At 57.2% G+C, this 22,485-nt stretch overlaps 2 protein-coding genes across 7 annotated transcripts in view; one reads left to right on the top strand and one right to left on the bottom strand.

Moving 5' to 3' along the window:
• The window catches only part of NPRL3 (nitrogen permease regulator-like 3 (S. cerevisiae)), a 46,136-nt gene extending 31,347 nt beyond the window's left edge, over nucleotides 1-14,789 (top strand). For 2 of the 3 annotated variants that reach the window (XM_011966864.1, XM_011966863.1), the window contains 7 exons: nucleotides 846-1,002; nucleotides 5,797-5,903; nucleotides 6,417-6,546; nucleotides 9,643-9,832; nucleotides 10,672-10,864; nucleotides 12,157-12,359; nucleotides 14,437-14,789. In XM_011966864.1, coding sequence (XP_011822254.1) covers nucleotides 846-1,002; nucleotides 5,797-5,903; nucleotides 6,417-6,546; nucleotides 9,643-9,832; nucleotides 10,672-10,864; nucleotides 12,157-12,322 — 943 coding nt within the window. In that variant the 3' untranslated portion in view covers nucleotides 12,323-12,359; nucleotides 14,437-14,789. Of the gene's footprint in view, nucleotides 1-845; nucleotides 1,003-5,796; nucleotides 5,904-6,416; nucleotides 6,547-9,642; nucleotides 9,833-10,671; nucleotides 10,865-12,156; nucleotides 13,217-14,436 lie in introns of those variants that run through there. The other variant, XM_011966862.1, reaches the window with a different exon arrangement.
• On the bottom strand, nucleotides 13,182-21,618 carry MPG (N-methylpurine-DNA glycosylase). Of its 4 annotated transcripts, XM_011966868.1 has the most exons (5): nucleotides 20,296-20,372; nucleotides 19,240-19,429; nucleotides 18,912-19,145; nucleotides 15,802-16,006; nucleotides 13,182-13,627 (listed from the first exon to the last, which is right to left on the bottom strand). In XM_011966868.1, exons 2-5 carry the CDS (start codon nucleotides 19,255-19,257, stop codon nucleotides 13,251-13,253), a joined length of 834 nt encoding a protein of 277 aa, XP_011822258.1. In that variant the 5' UTR covers nucleotides 19,258-19,429; nucleotides 20,296-20,372; the 3' UTR covers nucleotides 13,182-13,250. The 4 variants fall into 4 exon arrangements, with proteins under 4 accessions (XP_011822258.1, XP_011822259.1, XP_011822256.1 ...); XM_011966869.1 differs by lacking the exons at nucleotides 19,240-19,429; nucleotides 20,296-20,372 and adding an exon at nucleotides 21,508-21,618; XM_011966866.1 differs by lacking the exon at nucleotides 19,240-19,429 and having other exon boundaries at nucleotides 20,296-20,575.
• Between the last annotated feature and the right edge of the window lie 867 nt (nucleotides 21,619-22,485).

Below are 22,485 nucleotides of genomic sequence, written 5' to 3'. Positions count from 1 at the left end.
AAAAAAAAAAAAAAAAAAAAAAAAATTATATATATATATATATAAAAAATCTGGGTACATTGCTGAAATTTGGAAATGACAGAAAGCAAAGCGCTGCCTAGTTCCACCCTCCCCAGTTCGTGCTCTTTCCTTTCAGTCTTAGCTAAGCATATTTTAACATACTTCTGTTCTTAGTCTGTGAAGGGGATTTTGCTTTTCTCATATTTGGGACAATTTCCTTAGGAAAAATTCATTCATTTCTTTAATCAACAAATGTTTGCTGGGCATCTCTGCGGTGGGATATGGAGTCCAGTCTTCAAACCTTCCCCACTTTTGTCATGTGTTTTTTTCTGAGGGTGACATAATCCTTGCAGGTTTTTGTTTTTGTTGTTTTTGAGACAGAGTCTCGCTCTCGCCAGGCTGGAGTGCAGTGGCGCAATCTCGGCTCACTGCAACCTCCGCCTCCCAGGCTCAAGCGATTCTCCTGCCTCAGCCTCCTGAGTAGTTGGGACCCCAGGTGGGTGCAACCACACCCGGATAATTTTTGTATTTTTAGTAGAGATGGGGTTTCACCATGTTGGCCAGGTTGGTCTCAAACTCCTGACCTCACGTGACTGCCTGCCTTGGCCTTCCCAAAGTGCCGGGATTACAGACATGAGCCAATCCTTGGCAGATTTTGTGAAGGCCTCTAAACAGACCACTGACCTTTTCTCAGATCCCACTCTTGGCCCTTCTCTCTGCAGTTGAGGGCTGGGAGGCTCCAGCTGCACGGTTGTGTCCCTGGTGCATACCTGGTGCATACCTGGTGCATACGTGGTGCAGGTTCCTGTACTTCGTGTGTTCCGTAACAGGTGATTGTTTTGCAGCCCCTACCACGCCCTGCTGCTGCTCAGTGATGAGAAGTCCTTGCTGGGTGAACTTCCTATCGACTGCTCCCCTGCCCTAGTGCGGGTGATCAAGACCACATCTGCTGTGAAGAACCTGCAGCAGCTAGCTCAGGATGCGGACCTGGCCTTGCTGCAGGTATAGCTCTGGGGGCCCGGATGGGTGGCATGTGGCAGGTGCTGGGGCATCAGGAAAGGCAGGCCATCTACCACACTACATCCATAGGGGCTCTGTCCAGCTGAGAGCTGTGGCACAGCCCACCATGGGGTGGGGCCAGTCCCTGGGATGGCTGGAGGTTTTGGCATCTGAGTCAGACCTGGGTTCAGGGCTGGCTTTGTGAATGAGCCATGGGACTGACTTGTTCTTCTGTCTCAGAGAGGTAAGACAAGTCTGTGAGAGAAAGGACTGGGGTGCTCCCAATATTGGAGGTCGAGATACCAGAGCTAGTGGGTGGGCAGGGCAGGAGTGGGCAGGGTCCTGGGGGCCTCACAGTGGTGATTAACAAGCATATGGGAACTGAGGGCAGGAAGCTTGGATGCAGGGCCCTCCCATATGCAGAACAAAGACCTAACCTGGTGGCCTTACCCGCTGTGTGTGCACATGTGTTGGCCTGTGCATTCTGTACAAGATGCCACTTCTTTGCTGAGCCACATGCTTATGGGCCTGTGCATGCAAAGGACTGCCCTTTCTGATTAGATGGAGGGCCCCTCAGCCGTGTCTGCAGATCTGGTTGGAGTGTGGGTGAAGCGTGGGAGGAAAAGCATAGAGAAGGCTGGGCACGGTGGCTCATGCCTGTCATCCCAGCCCTTCAGGAGGCCGAGGCAGGCGGAGCGCTTGAGCCAAGGACTTTGAGACTGGCCTCAGCAACATGGTAATACCCCATCTCTACAGAAAATACAGAAAAAAAGAAAGAAAGAAAAATAGCTTGGCATGGTGGCATGCACCTGTAGTCCCAGCTACTTGGGGGTATGAGGTGGGAGGATCACTTGGGCCTGGGAGGCAGAGGTTGCAGTGAGCTGAGATCGTGCCACTGCACTCCAGCCTGGGTGACTGTGTTTCCAAAAAAAAAAAAAAAAAGCACAGGGAGAAATCAGAAGCAGGGGCTGCTGATGGGGTGGCCAACAGGCCATGGGGTCGTCTGTGGCTGCTAGTCATGTGGAGTGGCCCAGAGCCACGGGACCATTGAAGTGTTGCCTGAGGGCGGAGCAGGTGGTGCCTGTGGGTGGCGCCCTCGTCTGGTGGCGGTGTGCACGGCATGGCCACCAGGGGGCAGCAGAGGCTGCCAAGGAACCCAGGCGCGAGGTGGGCCCGCCTGGGTCCCTCTGGCTGAGCTTCCATGCTGTTTTGGCCTGTGAAACAGGCCTCTGCTTCTTAGCACGTTAGGTGAACTTGTCCAGCAAGGCCTAACTCTCAGGCCACTTTTCCCCAAAGGCAGCCTTTTTGGATTCTGTCTTTGAGAGTCAGTCTCTCCCGCCTCTGTATCTCAGGGACCCTTTATCTATCCTCTGTGAGACCTTTGACCAGATTGTGCCCTTGTATTTCTTTTTTCTTTTCTGAGACAGGTTCTTGCTCTGTCTCCCAGGCTGGCATGCAGTGGTGCCATCATGGTTCACCCAGGCTCCAGCATCCTCCCAAGTAGCTGAGACTACAGGTGTGCCCCTGGCTTTTTTTTTTTTTTTTTTTTTTGGTAGAGATGGGGTCTCCCTAGGTTGCCCTGGCTGACATCAAACTCCTGGGCTCAAGTGATCATAACACCTTGGCCTCCTAAAGTGCTGGGATTAATAGGCATGAGGCACCATGCCCAGCTGTGCCTTTCGACTTCGTGGGCTGGACAGGACCCAGTAAAGACCATGTCCTGCCCACCTTCATAGCATCCAGGAGACACAGAATTTTAAAAGAAGTCACTGCTCCATACAACCCTGCAGAGTGAGGGAGTCAGTGACCCCCGTGTCCTGATGAGCACCGGCCACATGGTAAATGCGTGTGGCTGTTCACAGGTCCTGTGTTGAGCTTTTGAAAAGAGCTGGGCCTGGCTTTCCTGAGGCTGTCTGGCAGGAGTTTGTGCTGGACACTGTGCCTCTCATCCTTGCTATCAGAGTCTCCTTGGACAAAGCTTTGATGTCCTCTTCTGAGGTTGTATGGCAGGAGTTTGTGTGGACACTGTGCCTCTCACCCTTGCTGTCAGTCTCCTTGGACAAAGCTTTGGTCTCCCTTTGATGTCGCCTTCACTTCCCTGCTGTGGCCTTGACTGGGGAGAGGGAAGGCTGTCATTGTTTTCCTGTGTCTGTAACCCTTCCCTGCTGTCCCTGCTGCAGGTCAGCAGAGCTTTGCTGCTGGTGTGGCAGTGCACAAGCCCCTGGGGCCCATCCCTGATGGGTCACTCTGTTTCCTTGAGATAGTCCCCTGGGGAGCATCTGCCTCAGGTGTGAATGTCACCAGGTAGTTTAAAGTCCCTTATGTGGCTGGGTGCAGTGGCTCATGCCTATAATCCCAGCACTTTGGGAGGATGAGGCAGGAGGACTGCCTAAACCCAGGAGGTCACGACCAGCCTGGACAACATAGGAAGACCCTGTCTTTACAGAAAATTAAATAATTAGCTGGGCATGGTGGTGTGTGCCTGTGGTCCCAGCTACTCAGGAGGCTGAGGTGGGAGGATCACTTGAGCCCTGGCGTTCGAGGCTGCAGTGAGTTGTGATTGCACACACTTCCAGTCTGGGCAAAAGAGCAAGACCCAGTCCCAAAAAATAAAATAAAATAAAATAAAATAAAATAATTCATGTTTACATCAATCCAGAGAGAATCTACAAGTAAATTTTGGGTTTGTCATGATAAAATTAATGTTATAAGACTTCAAACACTACACAAATTATAGACACAAAAAGTTCCCACAGTCCCATATCCCACAGGTAACCTAGATCCCTCCAGGTTTTTTATCTGTGTGTGTGTGTGTGTATATACAAACATTTTATTTTGTATTATGAAAATTAGGATCGTGCTGTACATTCGTTGTGATTGGCTGAATAACGGCCCCCAGAGACATACACATCCTAATCCCCAAAATCTATGAATGTGAACTCATGTGGCACTTTGGAGATATTACTAAGTTAAAGATCTTTAGATGGGAAGATCATCCTGTTAAGCCCTAAATGTAATCACTAAGGCCCTTATCAGAGGGAGGCAGAGGAAGCTCTGACTGAAAAGAGGCAGCGACGTGACCACAGAGGCAGAGTGGAGTGATGTGGCCACAAGCCAAGAGACACTGGCAGTTGAAGAGGCAGGACGAATTCTCTCTGGAGCTTCCAGAGGGACCCTGGTCCTGCTGGCACCTTATGCTGGCCCTGAAGTACTGATTTTGGACTTTCGATTTCCAGAATGGACAGCATCTTGGAGAGGCTGCTGCAGGGAGAGGCAGGAGGTGGAGACCACTATGCTGAACAGAGCTGGGGGAAAGTGGGTGTGTCTTTTTGAGAGAGCACATGCCAGTGGCACGTGGGGTGAGGCAACAGGGTGGTGATGGAACTGAAACCTGCCATGTTGGGGTTAGCAGTGCCATTGGAGGCACCACTCGCACAATCTCGGCTCACTGCAACTCCCACCTTCCAGGTTCAAGCAATCCTCCTGTCTCAGCCTCCGAGTAGCTGGGACTACAGGCATGTGCCACAGTGCACGGCTAATTAAATAAAAATTTTTGGTAGAGATGAGGGTCTCACTATATCGCCCAGGCTGGTCTCGAACTCTGAGGTTCAGGTGATCCTCCTGCCTTGCCCTCCCAAAATGCTAGGACTACAGGCATGAGCCACTGCTCTCAGTCTGGAGGCCTTGTTTTCTGAGCCGAGGTATAAGTGTCCTTAGCAGCAGGCAGCACTGTGTCCAGGCAGGGGTGACTCACCCCCACAGAGGCCTACTGGCCAAGAGGGTGGAGTGGTGTCTTGGGGTGATGCAGAGGCAGAAGTGCAAGTGCTTAGGATTGCACACACCTTTTCATGAAGTGCTATGGTGCTGTGCTCTCAGACCTCAGGCCTGAAGTTTCCTCTGGAAGGGGTTTTGGGTGTGTTTGTGTTTCCTGCTGTTCAAGGGTCCACAAGAGCAAAGCTGGGAGGTGGGGCAGACCTGGGGCCTTTGGGTATGTAGGAGGGGCATGCTGAGTGACTCCACACCCATCATTGGGGCAAGGCCATGCTGGAGTTTTAGGGGGTATGAGAGGGCTGTGCCCTGCCAGGATATCCAGCTAAGACCCCTGCCCAGCTGGGCCAACCCTGTGTTCCCAGCACCCCAGACATTCCCATGCTTGTGGCCTGAGACCACCATTCTTCAGTGGGAGTCAAGACAGTACAGGATGGGAAAACAGTGGCACCAAACAGCACAGGGAGCAGTGATAAAAAGGCCATTGTGGCCAGGTACAGTGTCTCACGCCTGTAATCCCACACTTTGGGAGGCTGAGGCGGGTGGATCACGAGATCAGGAAATCGAGACCAACCTGGCCAACATGGTGAAACCCTGTCTCTACTAAAAATACAAAAATTAGCTGGGCGTGGTGGCATGTGCCTGTAATCTCAGCTACTCGGGAGGCTGAGGCAGGAGAATCGCTTGAACCTGGGAGGCAGAGGTTGCAGTGAGCTGAGATTGCACCACTGCGCTCCAGCCTGGATGACAGAGCAAGACTGTCTCAAAAAAAAAAAAAAAAAGCCGTTGCTCACAGAAAGTGCTGTGTGCTGTGTGCTGGCTGTGCCCCACATCCTAGTGAGAGGTTGGGAAGGTGCTGTTCCACGTTAGGGAGGAAGCCGCGGGCCACAGCCACCACGTGTGTTCTGCATGAGCCTGGGACCAGCTTCTCCGGGTTGGTAGGCCATGGCCACCCATGCTGAGAGCTTCTGACAGCTCCCAGTGGGCCAGCCTCAGGCATGGTCCTTGCAGCTTCCCCTCTGCCTGCAGGTTTTCCAGCTTGCAGCTCATCTGGTGTACTGGGGCAAGGCCATCATCATCTACCCGCTGTGTGAGAACAACGTCTACATGCTGTCTCCCAATGCCAGCGTATGTCTGTAAGTGCTGCTGGCTGCCAGAGCCTGGAGCCCTGAATGGGAAGGGGTGAGGCCGGCAGGGCCCTCCAGATGCTGTTCTCTGTGTTGGCCAGGCACCAAAGGCTGTGGAAGCCCCAAGGCCAGGCGCTCACTTCAGCCTAACTCCTGGCCACCAGCGTGCCCAGGTCCCAATTCTGGTCTGGCTCTGTGCTGTGTGACTCTCCTGTATCCCCGCTATGCCGGGCCCCCCTCCTCCAGGCTGGCTCTCCTAATCCACCTTGAGGGATCAGAGGTGAGATGCAGGGTGAACTGTGCCCATGGCTCCTGCTGCTGCTCAAGGGGAAGTGCCCAGGTTCTGTCCACCTGGAGGCCTGCCTGGCATCATACCGTTCTGCCCTCATTGCACCGTCCTGGCCCACCTGCCACACTTTACTTCTCTGCTGCCCACTGAGGCCAGTGTTGAGAACACAGTGGGGGGTCTGAGAACACGGTGGGGGTTCTGCTGCACTCACTGGCATGCTCGTCTGCCTCCAGGTACTCCCCGCTAGCCGAGCAGTTCTCCCATCAGTTCCCATCTCATGACCTGCCGTCCGTCCTTGCCAAGTTCTCCTTGCCGGTCTCCTTATCAGAATTTAGGAATCCCCTGGCCCCCGCTGTGCAGGAGGTGAGTCACAGAAGCTCAAGGAGCCTGGAGTGGCAGGTGCGTAGTGGATAGGCACTACCTGCCTGGCTGTTGGTTCTGATCTGAGCCCTTACCACTGCCAGCTGCTTCTCCTTGGTTTTGGGGGCTTGCCATGCAAGTGCTATGTGCTCAGCAGGGCCCAAAAGTCAGCTGCAGATGCTTGGCCAGTGACCCAACACTTGGGCAGTTGTCCCCTCCCCATAGAGCCCACCCTGGCTGTGGCAGGCAGTTTTTAGGGTTAGAACTGAGTTGAGCTTGGCAGGAGAGTGCTTACCTTTTCTGGCCCTACAGACCTGCCTTGTACCCCTTTGGGACTGGGGACTGCCTACAGATGAGGGTGCAAAGGCAGCTTTGTTCTCACTGGGCCGGGGCCTGACCCTCTGAGAGTTTTGCTTCTGCCTTCACTCCCTGCCATGGCTCAGGTGGCCACAGGGTCTGTGGGTATGAGTTCTGGGGTCACTGGTCCCCAGAATCTCCTCATCCAAGAGAGCCTAGAGAAGACCCTAGTGGGCCTGGGTCAGGGCAATGGGCAGGCAGGTTGAGAGCTCGGAGTGGCTGGGGGATAGGAGGCCTCCTGCAGATCTGTGGGATGGACTGGTGCACTGGTATCTGTAGCAGGGCCAGTGGCTTCCCCTGTGGGCTGCAGGTGTCACAGCCTTGTGCTGAGGTGGCTTTGCCATCCTCCCCTCCACTGCGTTCTGGGCAGAGACTCAGAGCAGGGCCAGATAGGACAGAATGTTGGAGACAGACGAACTGGGTGTTCTCACGTCTTTGTCTCCAAAAGTATTTGAGTAAGTGCCAGATCTATTAGGCAAAACCAGTCCTTAAAGTCAAACCCTTTCCGTTCTCAAATTGTGAATGAGAATAAGATTCTGGTTTTTCAGCTCCTTTAGATGCCAAACCTGACAGAGTTCTTAGTGCGGTCTTTCATAGAGCCTTTGGTTTCTGGGAGCTGAGCCAGATTGTATCAGCTGAATAAGAGGCACTCTCTGCACCCCTTCTCTTGGGCCAGTGCTTAGGGAGGAGCTGCTGGTGCTTCCATCCCAGAGGCCTCCTGTGGTCTAGATGACGGGGTGGCTTTTCCAGGCCATGACTGAGTGGTTGCTCCAGGCCTTGTCAAGGGCCTAGATGGAGGCAGGTTCTGCCTGGGCTCCAGTGCCGGAAAGCCCCTCAGTTTTATTTTTTGTTCATTGATTTTATTTATTTTTGATTGCACTCCAGGCTGGAGTGCAATGGCATGATCTCGGCTTACTGCAACCATTGCCTCCCGGGTTCAAGCAGTCTCCTGCCACAGCCTCCCAAGTAGCTGGGATTACAGATGCCTGCCACCACGCCTGGCTAATTTTTTGTATTTTTAGTAGAGACAGGGTTTCACCATGTTGACCAGGGTGGTCTCGAACTCCCGACCTCAGGTGATCCACCCACCTCATCCTCTCAAAGTGCTGGGATTATAGGTGTGAACCACCATGCACAGCTTTTTTTATTGTTTTGATATAGAAACTTGTTCTGTTGGCCGGGCGCGGTGGCTCACGCCTGTAATCCCAGCACTTCGGGAGGCCGAGGCGGGTGGATCACCTGAGGTCGGGAGTTCCAGACCAGCCTGACCAACGTGGAGAAATCCTGTCTCTACTAAAAATACAAAAATTAACCAGGCATGGTGGCGCATGCCTGTAATCCCAGCTACTCGAGAGGCTAAGGCAGGAGAATTGCTTGAACCCGGGAGGCGGAGGTTGTGGTGAGCTGAGATCGCACCATTGCACTCCAGCCTGGGCAAAAAGAGCGAAACTCTATCTCAAAAAATAAATAAATAAATAAGTAAAGTATTAAAAAAAAGAAACAAACAAACAAACAAACTTGCTCTGTTGTCCAGGCTGAAGTGCGGTGGCATGATCTTGGCTCACTGCAACCTCCGCCTACCAGGTTCAAGTGATTCTCCTGCCTCAGCCTCCCAAGTAGCTGGGATTACAGGCATGTACCACCATGCCCAGCTAATTTTTATATGTTTAGTAGAGATGGGGTTTCACCATGTTGGCAAGGCTGGTCTCAATCCCCTGAGCTCAAGTGATCCACCCGCCTCGGCCTCCCAAAGTGCTGGGATTACAAGCGTGAGCCACCACGCCCAGCCCCATCTGTTTTATTTCTTAATTTCGCGTTAAGTCTGGATATTTTGCAGTCCGTTTGACCAGGTCGTCTTCTTACTTACCTGGTGTATATCCCCCATTCCCATCCCCAGTTCCCCAGCCCCCTCCCAGGAGGTAACACTGGCCAGCAGCTCCTTGTCGACCCTCCCAGAGATGAGGAGACAGATGTGTATCTGAGGACACTGATGCTGTCTCACACTCCTCGCTGCTCAATGCCTGTGTCTGGGCAGTGCTTTCTCACAGGGACTGGACTCTACCTGGCACAAGGCTCCTCACTTCTTCTCACTGCCAGCCCCACCTGCTAACCCAGAGACACTGGACAGCCTGGCCAGGACGCGCCTTCTCACGGTGGGGATGGGGAGGGGGGTGCTCCACCCCCAAGCCCAGGGTCACTGGCTTCAGCTTTCTTGTGGATCCACCCTTGTGCTCAGGGTGGACTTTCAGGTAGATCCAAGGAGAGGCCTTTCTGCTCTCAGGGTGCCTGCCCACAGCCTCTTTCTAAACAGTGTCTGGGCTTGTCTGGAGGTGGACTGGCTGGCTGGGACCAGCTACAGGGCCAGTGGGCCGAAGGAGAGAGGAGGCACAGGGGCAGCTGCAGCAGCACAGTGTGGGGGATTTGCTCAGAGCAGCGGTCACAGGGGGCCTCCACATCTCAGGTCCTGCTCCTCAGCCAGATGCTGGGCGGCCCAGGTGTGTGGTGGGAGCCCATGCAGGTGTGATCCAGATGTCCCCTGGCCCCTCTCCCTTCCCAGGAGGGTGAGCTGGCCTTGCAGAGCTGGCTGGCAGCTGGGGGCTCCCTTTCTGAGAAGAGGGTCTTTCTGCCTGTGAGTCAGCACAGGGAGTGTGCTGTGGCCATGTCTAGGGCCATGGGTCCCTGATCCCCCAGGAAGAAGCTGGAGTGGGGAGGGGGACCAGCCTCACCTGCTGCCACCCGCAGACCCAGCTTATCCAGATGGTGGTGTGGATGCTGCAGCGCCGGCTTCTCATCCAGCTGCACACCTATGTCTGCCTGATGGCCTCACCCAGCGAGGAGGAGCCCCGCCCGCGAGAGGACGACGTCCCCTTCACTGCCCGGGTCGGCGGTCGCAGCCTCAGCACGCCCAACGCCCTCAGCTTTGGCTCCCCAAGTAGGGCCCCCAGGGCATCGCTGTGGTAGTCAGGGGAGATGCTTGGGGGTGGTGCCCAGGAGGCTCAACATGGGCCCTGCTGTGAGTGTTGAGGGGCCTCCACATGGCTGCACACACACACTCACAGGCACGCGCCTTGTGTCCCCCGTGGAGACACCTCTCCTGTCTCCTAGCACCACCATGACTCTGAGGTGGCAGCTCTGCCTCCAGGCTCTTCAGCAGGCTTGCTAGAGTCAGGAGCAGCTCCCAGCCCACCAAATCAGTGCTGGAATCTCTGCCCCAGCCTGGGATCAGAGCAGGATCTCACAGCACTACCCGGACAGCTGACACCTCTGTGCCCCAGAACAGCTGTCATGGCCAGTGTGGCTCAAGGGCGGCAGCCTGTTGCCAGGTCCCAGGTCCCCAGGCTTCGAGAAGGAAGGGGGTGGAAGACTTTGAAAGTCCTCCCCTGGCTGAGGTCTGGCTGTAGGGTTCATGCTTCATGTGAGGACCCCACTTGCCCGGGGTGCTTTGTCCTCCATCCTGGGTGAGGGGCAAGATGCCCAGGCCCACCTTGAGGTGTTTGTGGGGCACACATTGCACCTCTGTTCAGGTCCCTTGAGGGTGTCCCCAGAGGGGAGGCTACCCATTTCCCAAGTCAGCCATATGAGGGGCGTGTGTCACACCCAGGAGGTGGGGCAGCCGCGGATGCTTGCAGGCAGATGTTGCAGCTGGGGTACCAGATAGGGCCCTTGTGGGAGTTAGGGGTGTTATTGGAGGCTGGCTGCTGGCTCTGCCCTCGCTGTTCCCCTGGGTGTCCTGGAATTTCACTTGGTCACCCTGACCCATGGCCCCCACAGCCAGCAGTGATGACATGACCCTCACCAGCCCCAGCATGGACAACTCCAGCGCAGAGCTGCTTCCCAGCGGGGACTCACCACTGAACCAGAGGATGACGGAAAACCTGCTGGCCAGCCTGTCAGAGCATGAACGCGCAGCCATCCTCAGTGTACCCGCAGCCCAGAACCCTGAGGACCTCCGCATGTTTGCCAGGTGGGTGCAGGTTGACCGTTGGGACTGGGGCCAGTTGCAGGGTCAGGGCAGAAAGTGGACAGGGACGTACGCAACAGGACCAAATCCACTGAGAACAAATGGGGCCCTGTTCGAGATGGAGTCTCTGCAATCAGGTGTGTAGGGGCAGGTGCCACTGCCCAGGCATGGGGATGCAGCTTGTCACCAAGACCCCGGGCTGGGGGCCTGGCGTGCCTGTTTTTGGGCCTCTTCGCTCTCCACTACTTCTTAGATATTTCTTGTCCCTTGAGAGGCAGTGCCAAGTTCTCACCCTCAGGAGACTTGGCAGGGGTTTGCCCAGGACTCTAAGCCCTGGGGGGCACCCAGGATCCCCCACGTTATAGGTGATGTGGCTCAGTGGTCTCTGTCAGCCCCACCCTGATGTGGGGGATAGTGTAGTGGCACACTTTTCCGGGAGTGGTCAGGTTGTCAGGGACTGAGTTCCCTGTTAAGAACCACACTCCAGGCCCTTGAGAGGACCACTTGCAATGCTTCTGAGCAGCTGGTCCAGGTCTCACCTGCATTCTAGCATCCTCTGTGCCAGCCTCAGTTGCAGAAACCACCCTAAAGCAGTGACTTTCCAAATGATGGTGACATTAAAAAAAAAAAAAAAAAAAACACAGACCAGGCACAGTGGCTCACACTTGTAATCCCAGCACTTTGGGAGGCCAAGGTGGGTGGATCACCTGAGGTCAGGAGTTCGAGACCAGCCTGGCCAAAATATAGTGAAACCCTGTCTCTACTAAAAAATACAAAAATTAGGCAGGCATAGTAGCACACTCCTGTAGTCCCAGCTTACTTGGGAAGCTGAGGCAGGAGAATTGCTTGAATCTGGGAGGTGGAGGTTGCAGTGAGCCAAGATCGAGCCACCGCACTCCAGCCTGGGTGACAGTGAGACTCCATTTCTTGGGGGGGGGAAGCTGTGACCTTTTGGCTCCAGAGCTATGTGGGACTCACCATAGCATGAAAAAACAGCCACCAGCAGACCCCTGATCCCAACATCAGGACACAGGCTGGGGCAGCTCTGGCTGTGAACAGCTGTCTATCCTCCTGGACCCACTTTGCCCACCTGCTGGTCAGCAGGACCATGGTGGGCGTGCGGTCCTGGAGGCCTGCCTGCCCTTGTTGGGGGTCTGTGGCTGCCTCCCTGGCCTTCACTGCCAGCTCTGCTCAGGCCTGTGGGCAGCTCAGAGTTGATTCCCAACAGTAGCTATTCAGCAGAGGCCTTTGGGGGCTGGCATCAGGTTGGGCTCACGCCCACCCATCCCTTCCAGGCTCCTTCACTACTTCCGAGGCCGCCACCACCTGGAGGAGATTATGTACAACGAGAACACTCGGCGCTCCCAGCTGCTCATGCTGTTTGACAAGTTCCGCAGCGTGCTGGTGGTGACCACCCACGAGGACCCCGTGATTGCCGTCTTCCAGGCTCTGCTTCCCTGAGCCCAGGCGGAGGGCGGAAGGCTGCTGGGGTGTGCAGGTGGGCGCTCGCGTCTTCCCACCCAGGGCTTCCTCCCTGCTGAGGCTGAGCCCTCTTAGCCCTGAGGCCTGGCACTGGGTGGATGCCGGCCAGCCATGGCCCAGTGAAGCCTGCAGAGCCCCGCTGTACTGGCCCCTGGTGGTTCAGCTGTGAGGCCGCTGCCCTCCGCTTTCCTATGCTTCCCTCCAGTCCTCGCCGCATGTGTAGGCGTCTCCACGCTGGAGGGGGCCTGCCAGAACTCCTGTCTCTGGGTGAGGCCTGCATCCTTCTAGGCCCATGTGGGCTGTGCGTTTCTCAGACCCTCCTTTTGTCCCTAGACCTGCTCCCTGGAACCCCCCTCTGTGGCCACCCTGAAGAATGTGCTGAAACACTTGTGTGGCCTGTCCCCGTCTCTCTGACAGCCTTCCATTTGTGAAGTGCCCTGTGGCCCTGTCCCTAGCACCACCTCTGTCTGCCATGCACTTCTTCCTCCCAGGCTGCCATGAGCCTTTCCTGGCCCAGCCCTCACCACAGTCCATGGAAGCCACAAACAGGCTCATAGCCAAGCTGTCACCTCGTCCTGACCATCTGGGGCGCGAGGGCCTGAACTCCCCTGCTAGGCTGGAGCAGCCCTGTCACCTGTGCACATCTTGCTGGTGGAGGCATGGCCCACTGTGCAGGGCCCCACCCTCGGGGGCTCTCTGCTCCCACACCGATGACTCTCCCCAGCATCCACACTGGGTCTGGCACTACATACTCAGGGCCCCCAGCCCTCGTGTCCTGGAGGAAGAGCTGGCTCCAGACACGTGCTGACCACCTAGAAGAGCTCTGGCTAAAGTGCAGTTTTCTAGAAATAAAACATTTATTTGTTTTTTAAACAATTAAAAAATATTGTCTGGGCGGACCCTTTGCTCAGGCCTGTGTGTCCTGCTCAGCCACTCTGTCGACCACACTGACCCAGGGGCTGCCCCGGACGTAGAAGCGGAGGGGTTTCCGGGCCCACTCCCCTGCAGAGCCAACGCCCACCCGGGCTGCTGTCACTACAGCTGGCTCACTGGGCTCCAAGGGACCACGCTCCAGCCATATAGCTTCATCCTGTGCCAGGTCCCTCTGGTCAAAGCTCTTGTTGATGGCCAGGGCCTGGCACAGCTTGGAGGGGCCACTGCAGAGCTCACGGTCCTTGAGGACACGGCTGGCGGTGCCTTTCCGGAGGGTGCTGCGAAGCTGACGCATGGTCTCCAGACCTTCCAGGGGCTCCAGTGCTCGCAGCAAGACGCAAGCCCCGTCCCCTGTGGGATGGATGGACAATTTGGAAGTGGAGCCTCCCTAGGCTCCTGTTCTCTCTGCCCTAGTGCACATCCAGACATCCTGTGCTGCAGGGAGGGTGCAGCTGCCTTCCTGCCTGGGCCAGGGACCTGCTCTACGCACCTGCACCGTCTACTGGGTCTGACCTGGTGGGAGGGGCTGCACCTCACTGTGTCCAGACCCCTCTGCCTACCTTGCCATCCTCCATGCCTGCACCATGAGGTGTGCCTCCTGTGGGCACCTCTGGCTGCCACCACCAGGCAGTGCCTCCACCACTGTGGCCGCCCTCACAAAGCCAGACTGTTAAAAACACATGACGAATGCCGGATACCAGCTCCTTTCTACCTGGCTTCCCCTGGTCTTGTGACTGGCAGCAGCTATGAGGCCAGCAAAGGAAGCTCCAGAGAGCCAGTCCTCGGTTGCGATCATTCTGCCAGGAAGCAGGAAACCTTGGGCCTAGCCAGGCCCCAGGGCTCCCCTTCTGCCTCACCCACTCAGCATTTGTGTTGGTCAAGTGGTGGGGGCTAGGGGTTGGCTTAGAGCAGCTGTCAGTGTGCACCGGATGTTAGGAGAGCCCATGCAGTGACTCAGTGGAAAGACTGACTGCCACACCCTGCACAGGCAGGGCAGGAGAAGGCTGGCGAAGCCCCCCTCACCTCCCTTGGGATCCTTCCTCCAGCCTAGCCCCTCCCTCACCAGGCCAGGCCACTTGAGAAGCAGAGACAGCAAGTGAAGGCTCCTGGGCCCAGGGGCTCACTCAAGCACAGATATCTGAATTTCCTCTGCCCTGCAGGTTTGGAAAGGTCCCTTGGATTCCCGGCTGGGGACAATGATGACCTGGACCCTGGCCAGAGGAGCCCTAGCCCTCCAGCAAGGCAGCTCCCTGGAGACACCTGCTGTGACTCACCTGTGCACCCCTGGCCCTCCCAGCCACCTGGGAGTCAGAGGCTTAGCCCAGAGGTGGCCAAGCCAGTCCCCACTCTTGGGCTGTGGCCATGTGAGCCTCTGCATCAGCAGCCAGGGGCGAGCACTAGTGGACAAAGCCATGCCCTCCAGCAAAGCCAGCAAGTGCGGCATTCTTCTGAGCAGATACCCTTGACCAGCCAGTTGTCAAAGTATTTCAAGCTAAAATCAAGGCCAAGCAAAGCCTTTAAGTTCCCGTCCATTCTGTGATTCCCACGCTGCTTCCAGCTCACCAGGTGGGGCGCCCGCTGCCCACCCTGACCCACCTCAGTAGGAAGGAGCGGGACCCTCTACATCCCTGTGAGTGCAAGACACATGCCCCTCATGGTCCCACTGAGCCCCCACAGAGCCGCCTGCAAATGAGTCAAAGCCTGGCCGCCCTCATCACCACACCCCCCTGCCCTGGCTCCTTCACACACAACACATCCAAGTCCCACATCCTGACAAAAATACGACCCTTTGATCTCTTACCAAATCTTCCTGTCCTCGCCTACTTCTCTGCCCACCCTAACTCCCCGCTGCTATGCCCACTGCTCCATCCTTGGCAACCTGACCACTCTGCTCTTCTTAGCACTGCGATCATCCTCTTCTCAAACTGGCTTGTAATCCTCATGTGCTGCCTCCATCAAGGGCAGGTGACACCTGTGTCCTAGGCCTCCTTTCTGCTTCCACTTCAACCAACCCTTTCTTTTTATTTTGTGATGGAGTTTTGCTCTTGTCGCCCAGGCTGGAATGCAGTGGCGTGATCTCGGCTCACCACAACCTCCACCTCTTGGGTTCAAGTGATTTTCCTGCCTCAGCCTCACTAGTAGCTGGGATTACAGGTGCCCACCACCATGACCATCTATTTTTTGTATTTTTTGTAGAGACGGAGTTTTACCATGTTGGCCAGGCTGGTGTTGAACTCCTGACCTCAGGTGATCTGCCTGCCTTAGCCTCCCAAAGTGCTGGGATTACAGGTGTGAGCCACCACGACTGGCCCCAACCAACCCTTTCTACTCCTCTAACCAACCTTGCCCCGTCAATGCAGCCAGAGCTCCTGAAACCCTGACCTGGCCCTGGAAATGGCACTTCCTTGCTCAAATATCTGCCCCACCTCAGTCCTCCTGATGGTCCCCTGGCCGTTAGTTGACGGGGCTCTGCCAGCCCTCTAGCCCCCTCAACCGCCAACCCCCCATGCCCCAGCACTGCTCACCCTGGCTGGAGATGTTCATGCAGAAGTACATGCCATAAATGAGGTACACGTACAGTGTCCCCGGCTTCATAAACATGCCTCGGTTGCGGGGGGTCTGCCGGCCACCCCTTGAGTGGGCAGCTTCATCCTCTGGCCCCAGGTATGCCTCAGTCTCCACGATGCGGCCTCGGAGTTCTGTGCCATTAGGAAGTCGCCGGACTAGGACCTGTGTGAAGTCAGTTTCTGCTCAGGGCAGGAAGGGATGGGGGTCCACTCACCCTAACAGTGCCCAGCCTGGACCTCATCTCCCCAGCTCAGGGTGTGTCAGCCGCCCAGGTCTAGCCAGGGACCTTGCCCCGTCTCCATCCTGCCTCTTCTCTTGCTCCTGCTGAGCCTGAATATGGCTGTTGAGGGCACCAGTTGTCTCCTCCAGCCCTGCTAGACCACCAGACCGCAGGCCAAAGACACCTCAGGCCACAGCCAGGGCGGGGCTGGGAACCAGCAGTCATGGATTCACCTTGCAGGTCAACCTCCAAGTCCTCTCAGCAGGGCCCTCCATTCCCCAGCTTCCTCCTTTCCCAAGTACCCTTGAGAAAACCATCAGCATTTAGCATAAGGCCAGGCATCACGGAAGGCACAGGACCCCAAGGATGTCCCCACACCAGCTACCTGGGAAATCCCAGAGCCTGTGAAGTCCCCTAAACCTGGGCTGCTGAGGTGGCCACAAGGGACCCTCATACTAAACTCCCACCCTCCGGCTCTAAGGCCTTTCTGAGCAGTAGGCCCCGCTGCCCCACGGTGCCCCAGCCTGGACCATGGTCTTGGTAACGGCTAACAGTTGTGCCCTCAGTGCTTGGAGCCCAAGTTAACAGCAGAGCACTGGGGACCAGCCACATCCCCAGCACCTGTCTCGTTTTTAGGCCAGAGGCGTCAGCTGGAGAGCCAGACCACCTTCACCTCAGCCCAGGAAGCCCTGTGGTGCCAGAGGCCATGGTCAGTATCATGGGCTGGGGAGGAGGGGCACTGGAGCTCAGATGCTTGCTGGGGGAGCATTCAGGAGGCCTTCCTGGAGATAGGGTGGAGGAAAGAAGGGGTCAGTGCCTGTGCTGGAAACCCAGAAATCCTTAGGCATCCAGAGCCGTGAGGACAGAAGTGAACAGGCCAGGCTTGGCCAGACCACGTCCAGGGGAGAAAGGGTGGCCCTGTTCCATCTTCCCTGGAGCTTAGAGGGAATGCCCCTCCAGGGGCTTCACGCTGCGCACTCCTCTGCCTCCATGGGGGCACACTGTGGGGGCCCAACTACCATTCTGGAGAGGAGGTTCCCACAGCCCTTTTCTCACTGTTTCCTTTTCCATCCCAAATTTCTGATCTGGATTTCACTCTGATACCATTTCCACCAATGGCAGATACTGGGGCCTCTCACCCCACCCCCATTGCCAACACACACACCCTCTTCCTTGCTGACAGAGCCTCCTGGGGGACACCACACCCTCCTCAGCCCAGAGAGTGGCCTGGGATTTCATGGCAACTCACTGCAGTGACGCTTTTAGGGATGAGTGCATGACCCAAGCCTGGCTGAGGGGTCTGCAAGGGCATCCACTGGGAGGTTATGGAGAGGGCTGTCCCTAATCCAAAGGACACACGGTGAAACACCCTCTTCTCTGCTGGACATCATCTTGTCCACCAATGAGCTCAAGTGGGCATGACTGTGGCCTGCCAAGGATGCTGAATAGAGACAAACGTATTGTGGTCCCTGATGCCACACTGGGCCCTTGCCCTGCTCCTATGATGCACCTGCCACACGTACCGTTTTGTTGTATCACAAATGCCCATCATATTTTATTTTTTATTTTTGAGACAGTCTTGCCCTGTCGCCCAGGCTGGAGTGCAATGGCGTGACCTCAGCTCACTGCAACCTCTGCCTCCTGGGTTCAAGCGATTCTCCTGCCTGCCTCCCAAGTAGCTGGGATTACAGGCACCCGCCATCACACCCAGATAATTTTTATTTTTATTTTTTTTTGAGACAGAGTCTCGCTCTGTCGCCCAGGCTGGAGTGCAATGGCGTGATCTTGGCTCACTGCAAGCTCCACCTCCCGGGTTCACACCATTCTCTTGCTTCAGCCTCCTGAGTAGCTGCGACTACAGGCGCCTGCCACCACGCCTGGCTAATTGTTTTTTGTATTTTTGGTAGAGACAGGGTTTCACTGTGTTAGCCAGGATGGTCTCCATCTCCTGACCTCGTGATCTGCCCACCTTGGCTTCCCACAGTGCTGGGATTACCGGCGTGAGCCACCATGCCTGGCCACAAACGCCCATTTAAGGTGCTTTTAGAAGGATCCACATGGGGACAGAATGTTGTTTGTTCTCCACGAGATCAAGCCCACATTCTAGGGTCTGCTCTTTAGCACCCAGTTCCTGCCACTGGTATTTCTCTTCTGGCTCTTTTTGGTGATTATAACCTAAAAGTAGGCTCATTAAAGGACAAAGAGAAGGCCTTGGAGCCTCTGGAGAACCAGAAAGGCAGGCCTGGGGCTTTGGCATCAAGGACCACCACCCAGACAGTGCTCCCAAGAGATCCAGCCAAGATGCCGTGGCTGTGTGAGCATTTGCTTGTGGGGACAGCCTGCACCGCAGGCCCCACCAGAATGGGCCCTGGGCAGTCCCTCCTTCTTACTCCAAGTCTGATAGGCAGAGCCCAGATCCTGGACCTACACTGAGCTGCAGGGGCCCTGGGAAGCCAGCACTGCACTGAGAGCCACTACAGTGGGAAGGGGCAGCCGAACACTGGCCACAGCCACAGTTCCCATGTGTGGAAAAACTGTGAGGTGGATTCCAGGTGAGGAAGGCTAACAGTGCAAGTGCTCCTGCCCTAGATGCCAGAAGCCGGGGGGTAGACAGTGGCACCCCTGCTGCACCCTGGGCAAACAACACTGACAGTCTCCACATTCTTCCCAGATGATCTCAGGCAACTGAGAGGAGCTATCCAGGGACCAGTGTGAGCAAAGAAGCTAACTGCACGAGGACAAGGAGGACTAACCGAGGGCCAAGCCCAGCAGGCAGCGGACAGGGCTTCAGGGACAACTGCAGTGACAGGCACTTTAGGAGAGACCACGTTGCTATGTTCACATTACCTGTCCCAGAAATGCCCGGGCCAGGGGGACTGCTGGCTGGTCGAAAAACTCCAATCCCAGTCGGGTAAGGTGGCCCTTCGGGCTTGAGAAATAGATGCTGCGGTATGGGCCCAGGGTGGTGGGTGGTCCCAAACAGGGCTCCTTGGGGCAAGGTGCCTGGGCTGTGTCAGACGGGCTGTGTGGCTGCTCTGCTTTGGCTAGTCGCTGCTTTTTTTTCCCCATCCTTCGGGAAAACTGTAATGGGAAAAATAAATAAATAAGCATCCGAATAGAAGACAGCTGTCTGGTAAGGTCAGGCTCAGGAAGTGCAAAGACTGGATTTGACCACCTGCTTCGGTTTCTTCATCTGCAAAGTGGGGGTGACCACCCTGTGGGTAGTTATAAGGCACAAACACCCCGACACACTCGAGGCCTCAGGAAATGATTACATCTGATGGACGGCTGCTGCTGGTGGCAGGGTGGCTGCTCTGCCCCACATATGTGCGAGCTGCACAGCGTGGGGGCCCAGGCTGCACGACCTGGGGAGCAAATGGTGGCCGGAGCCTGGGACAGCAGGGCTGGGGCCCTCTGATTCCCACTCATCATGCAGGTCCCAAGCAAACGTCTGAGCTGGTTTCTGGAACCCTGCCCTTTCATCCAACCCTTACCAGGAATTCAAAACACAGCCAGGACCTTGGCAGGGCCTTAGCAGGGATCCCAGTGTGTCAGAATCCTTGGAATGGCCCCCAAGGCCTGACACACAGGGAGGAGTGAGTACCGGGGTGACCACTGGCCTGGCCCCATCCCATGTGCTCAGGGTCCCTAACTGTTCTCTGCTTCATGGCCCAGGTTGGATAACGAGCAAGTGGGGCAAAGGCAAGGTCTCCTGAGGGACCAGGAGGGTCTGCTGAGACCCAGCAGGCCCCCAGCCTCCCACCTGTGGCTTCCCCATGTGTAGGGGGAACCTGACCACACATCCTCAGCTGCCCTGGGGCAAAGGAGGAGGGAAGATACAGGGGGCGGGTGCGCGTCGGCCTGGCAGCACCCAGAGGGCTGGTCTTCAGCAGCACCTAAGTCCTCCTGGCATGGGAGAGATGCATTATTTTTAACGGGAGTGCTGACGTTCATGTCGAACGGAGACTGCCAGTCGGCCTGCAAAGGACGCTGACATGACTGTCTCCGCACTCGGCCAGCGCTGCCAACGCGCCGTGGGCTCAGCCCCCGGGCGCTGCGGCCCCTGCTTTCGGCCCGAGCTTGGCCCTTGCCTACGCTCTGGCTCTGCCCCAACCCTCGGGGCGGTGGGCGGTACGCCCGTCCCCGGTACTCCCGCTCCGGCGGCCGCGCTCGCTGCTGCGCCTTGGGGTGGGCGCGTCTGTTCCGCGGGGCGGCCGAGGCGCGCGCTCACCTGGGCCCCGCTGCGCGCAGGCATCCGGCAGCTCGGGTCGGGGCTTCGTGGGGCTCGGACCCCGGCACAGAGACCAGCAGGCGCCGACCCCAGCCGCCGCCGACCCCGGAAGCACCGCTGGTACCGGGACGGAGCGGCGCCTGCGCAGAACGGGACGGAAGCCGGGAAGGCGGGGGCAGTGAGCGCAGGGAACGGGCTGCGGCCCCGGGGCGGGGCAGACCACACGGAGGTGGATCGTCTTCCCAGCGCCCGCCACCAGTTGTGGACCCAGGCCCGGGCCTGATGCGGCTCCTGCGGAGCGACAGCGGGGAAGGGGCAGGTGGGGGTGGGGCGAGCACCCCACTCTGCCCCGGCGCCCCTCCCAATGGCCCGCTGTCCGTCCCCGTCTGCGCCCTGGTCGCCTGGCGGCCTCAGAGCCCACTCCACCAGCGGGTGGTCAGACCACCAAGAGGACGGGCCCATCGTGAACCTGAGTGGGTCCTCGAGGGGCCAGGGCGGAGTGGTCGTGCTTTGGGGGAGGGTGCAGGCCGCAGACGTGTTTTCCGGTGGGGTGCCTGCGGAGTGCGCGCCTGGGAGACCGCCCCAGCCCTAGTCCGGAGTGGGCCAGGGAGTCCTTATCCAGGAAGTGGACTCCGGGCCTGTGCGGAAGCCCCCGCCCCTGGTCCGGGGTTGTCACAGCCTGGTGGGGGGAAGGAAGGAGGGAGCGGCGCGGATTCTGCGTCTGCCGCAGAGCCCCCATCCCTCTTTCCGCCCAAGGATGCTGAAGGGAGTTCGCCCACTTTCTGGGTTGGGCCTGCTGGAGCGCAGCCAGCCTCCAGGCCAAACCAGGGCTGAACACAGCCTGTCAGTGCGCAGCCTTCTGAGGCCTCCCCAAGGCCCAGCGGCCTGTAACCTCTCACTACCTCTCAGGTCAGATCCATGCCCCTAGGCAGGGGCAGGGATGGTGCTTGGCCCAGTGGAAAGAAGGGCCTAGGGGACGGGCCCTGAGGGAGCTGGGAACACTGCTGGCTCCCACGGTTCATGGCAGCCCCAGCACCCAGCAGAGCCATCCCCCACTTCTGGCCACTTGGGGGTTTATCTGGGTCTGCAGGGCCCCTCCCCTATGGCAGGCACAATCCCACCCCACAATCCACCTCTGCCATACAAAAACACTTGAGGGGCTTTTCCTGAGGTGTCTTTGACTTCTGTGACCCTGGTCCTGGAAAGGGGCACCTGAAAAGGGCTTGAGCAACTGGGCACCTGACTGTGTCAGCTGGGAGACGCTGGGCAGGACAGACGCACAGGCCATGTGTCTGGAGCCCTCAGATGAGGGTGACACTTGGTGCTACAGAAAGGCTAACAGAGCAGGACCCTGGTCTCCAACTGCGTCTCCTCCTCTGACCAGCCGTCCCACTCCCATGGGCCCCAGCCAGGACTTCCTGGGGAGGGAGGGGCCATGAGCTGCTGGAAGCCACCAGCTGTTTGTAGCACTGTGTGCCGCTTCCGGGGGTGGGGGCACAATGTGTCATCAATCCATGTTTATAAAGCAGCCCTGGATGTGATCCCACACCCTCCCTGCTTATCCCCTGCAGCCATGCCTTCCAAACAATAAGTTTCTCCTTCCGGTGGCAATAGTCCCCCGTCCTCCCAGTGCTCCCCCTCAGTCTAGTAGGGAAACTGAGGCCCCAGTTGAGCCTTTGTCTTCTTGATGGGCAGGGAGAGGATGGGTGTTACTTTGTACTTATATTTATTTTGGTTTTACAAGTGATACGTGGTCCTTGCAGAAATCATGGGGAGTCCAGGAGCTCCCAGAGGGGTGTTTTTATCCCCACCTTTCTTATGAGGAAAGAGAACCACTTGAAGGGCAGACTGGCCCCTGCCCCAGGAGGTGGAGAGGCTGGCGCTGGGGCGCCAGCAACCAACTTCTCCAGATGTTCTGGCCTGAGTGCTGCGGGTTGCGCAATCTCTGGGCACCCCCCCCCCCGACTTCCTGGTTTGTGGTCTAAGGCTGCCACCACAGGCTGGAAGTGGTGGGATGAGAGTTCCAACTGTGGCCTGCAGAGTGGGCTGGCGGGCTGGTCCGGGGCAAGAGAAAGTGGTGCCAGGTGAGAGGAGGGGGGCCTGGGGCCTCCTCTGTCCCCAGTTTGCCCCACTGCTGGGCTGGAACAGGCTTGTTGGAGGAGGCAAGGATATCAGTGGAAGATAGAGATG

The sequence above is a fragment of the Mandrillus leucophaeus genome, unplaced genomic scaffold (assembly GCF_000951045.1).
Source record: "Mandrillus leucophaeus isolate KB7577 unplaced genomic scaffold, Mleu.le_1.0 Scaffold78, whole genome shotgun sequence".
In the NCBI taxonomy this organism is placed as follows: Eukaryota; Metazoa; Chordata; class Mammalia; order Primates; family Cercopithecidae; genus Mandrillus; species Mandrillus leucophaeus.
This window is presented reverse-complemented; position numbering and strand designations above follow the sequence as displayed.

What these genes read in the sequence shown, in the direction of transcription:
- MPG (XM_011966866.1), bottom strand. Translation starts at nt 20,319, where the DNA reads ATGCCTGCGCGCAGCGGGGCCCAG. An exon ending in CCCGGGCATTTCTGGGACAG is followed by an intron (nt 16,007 to 18,911) that starts GTAATGTGAACA and finishes GACTTCACACAG; the next exon opens with GTCCTAGTCCGGCGACTTCC. An exon ending in CATGAACATCTCCAGCCAGG is followed by an intron (nt 13,628 to 15,801) that starts GTGAGCAGTGCT and finishes TCCATCCCACAG; the next exon opens with GGGACGGGGCTTGCGTCTTG.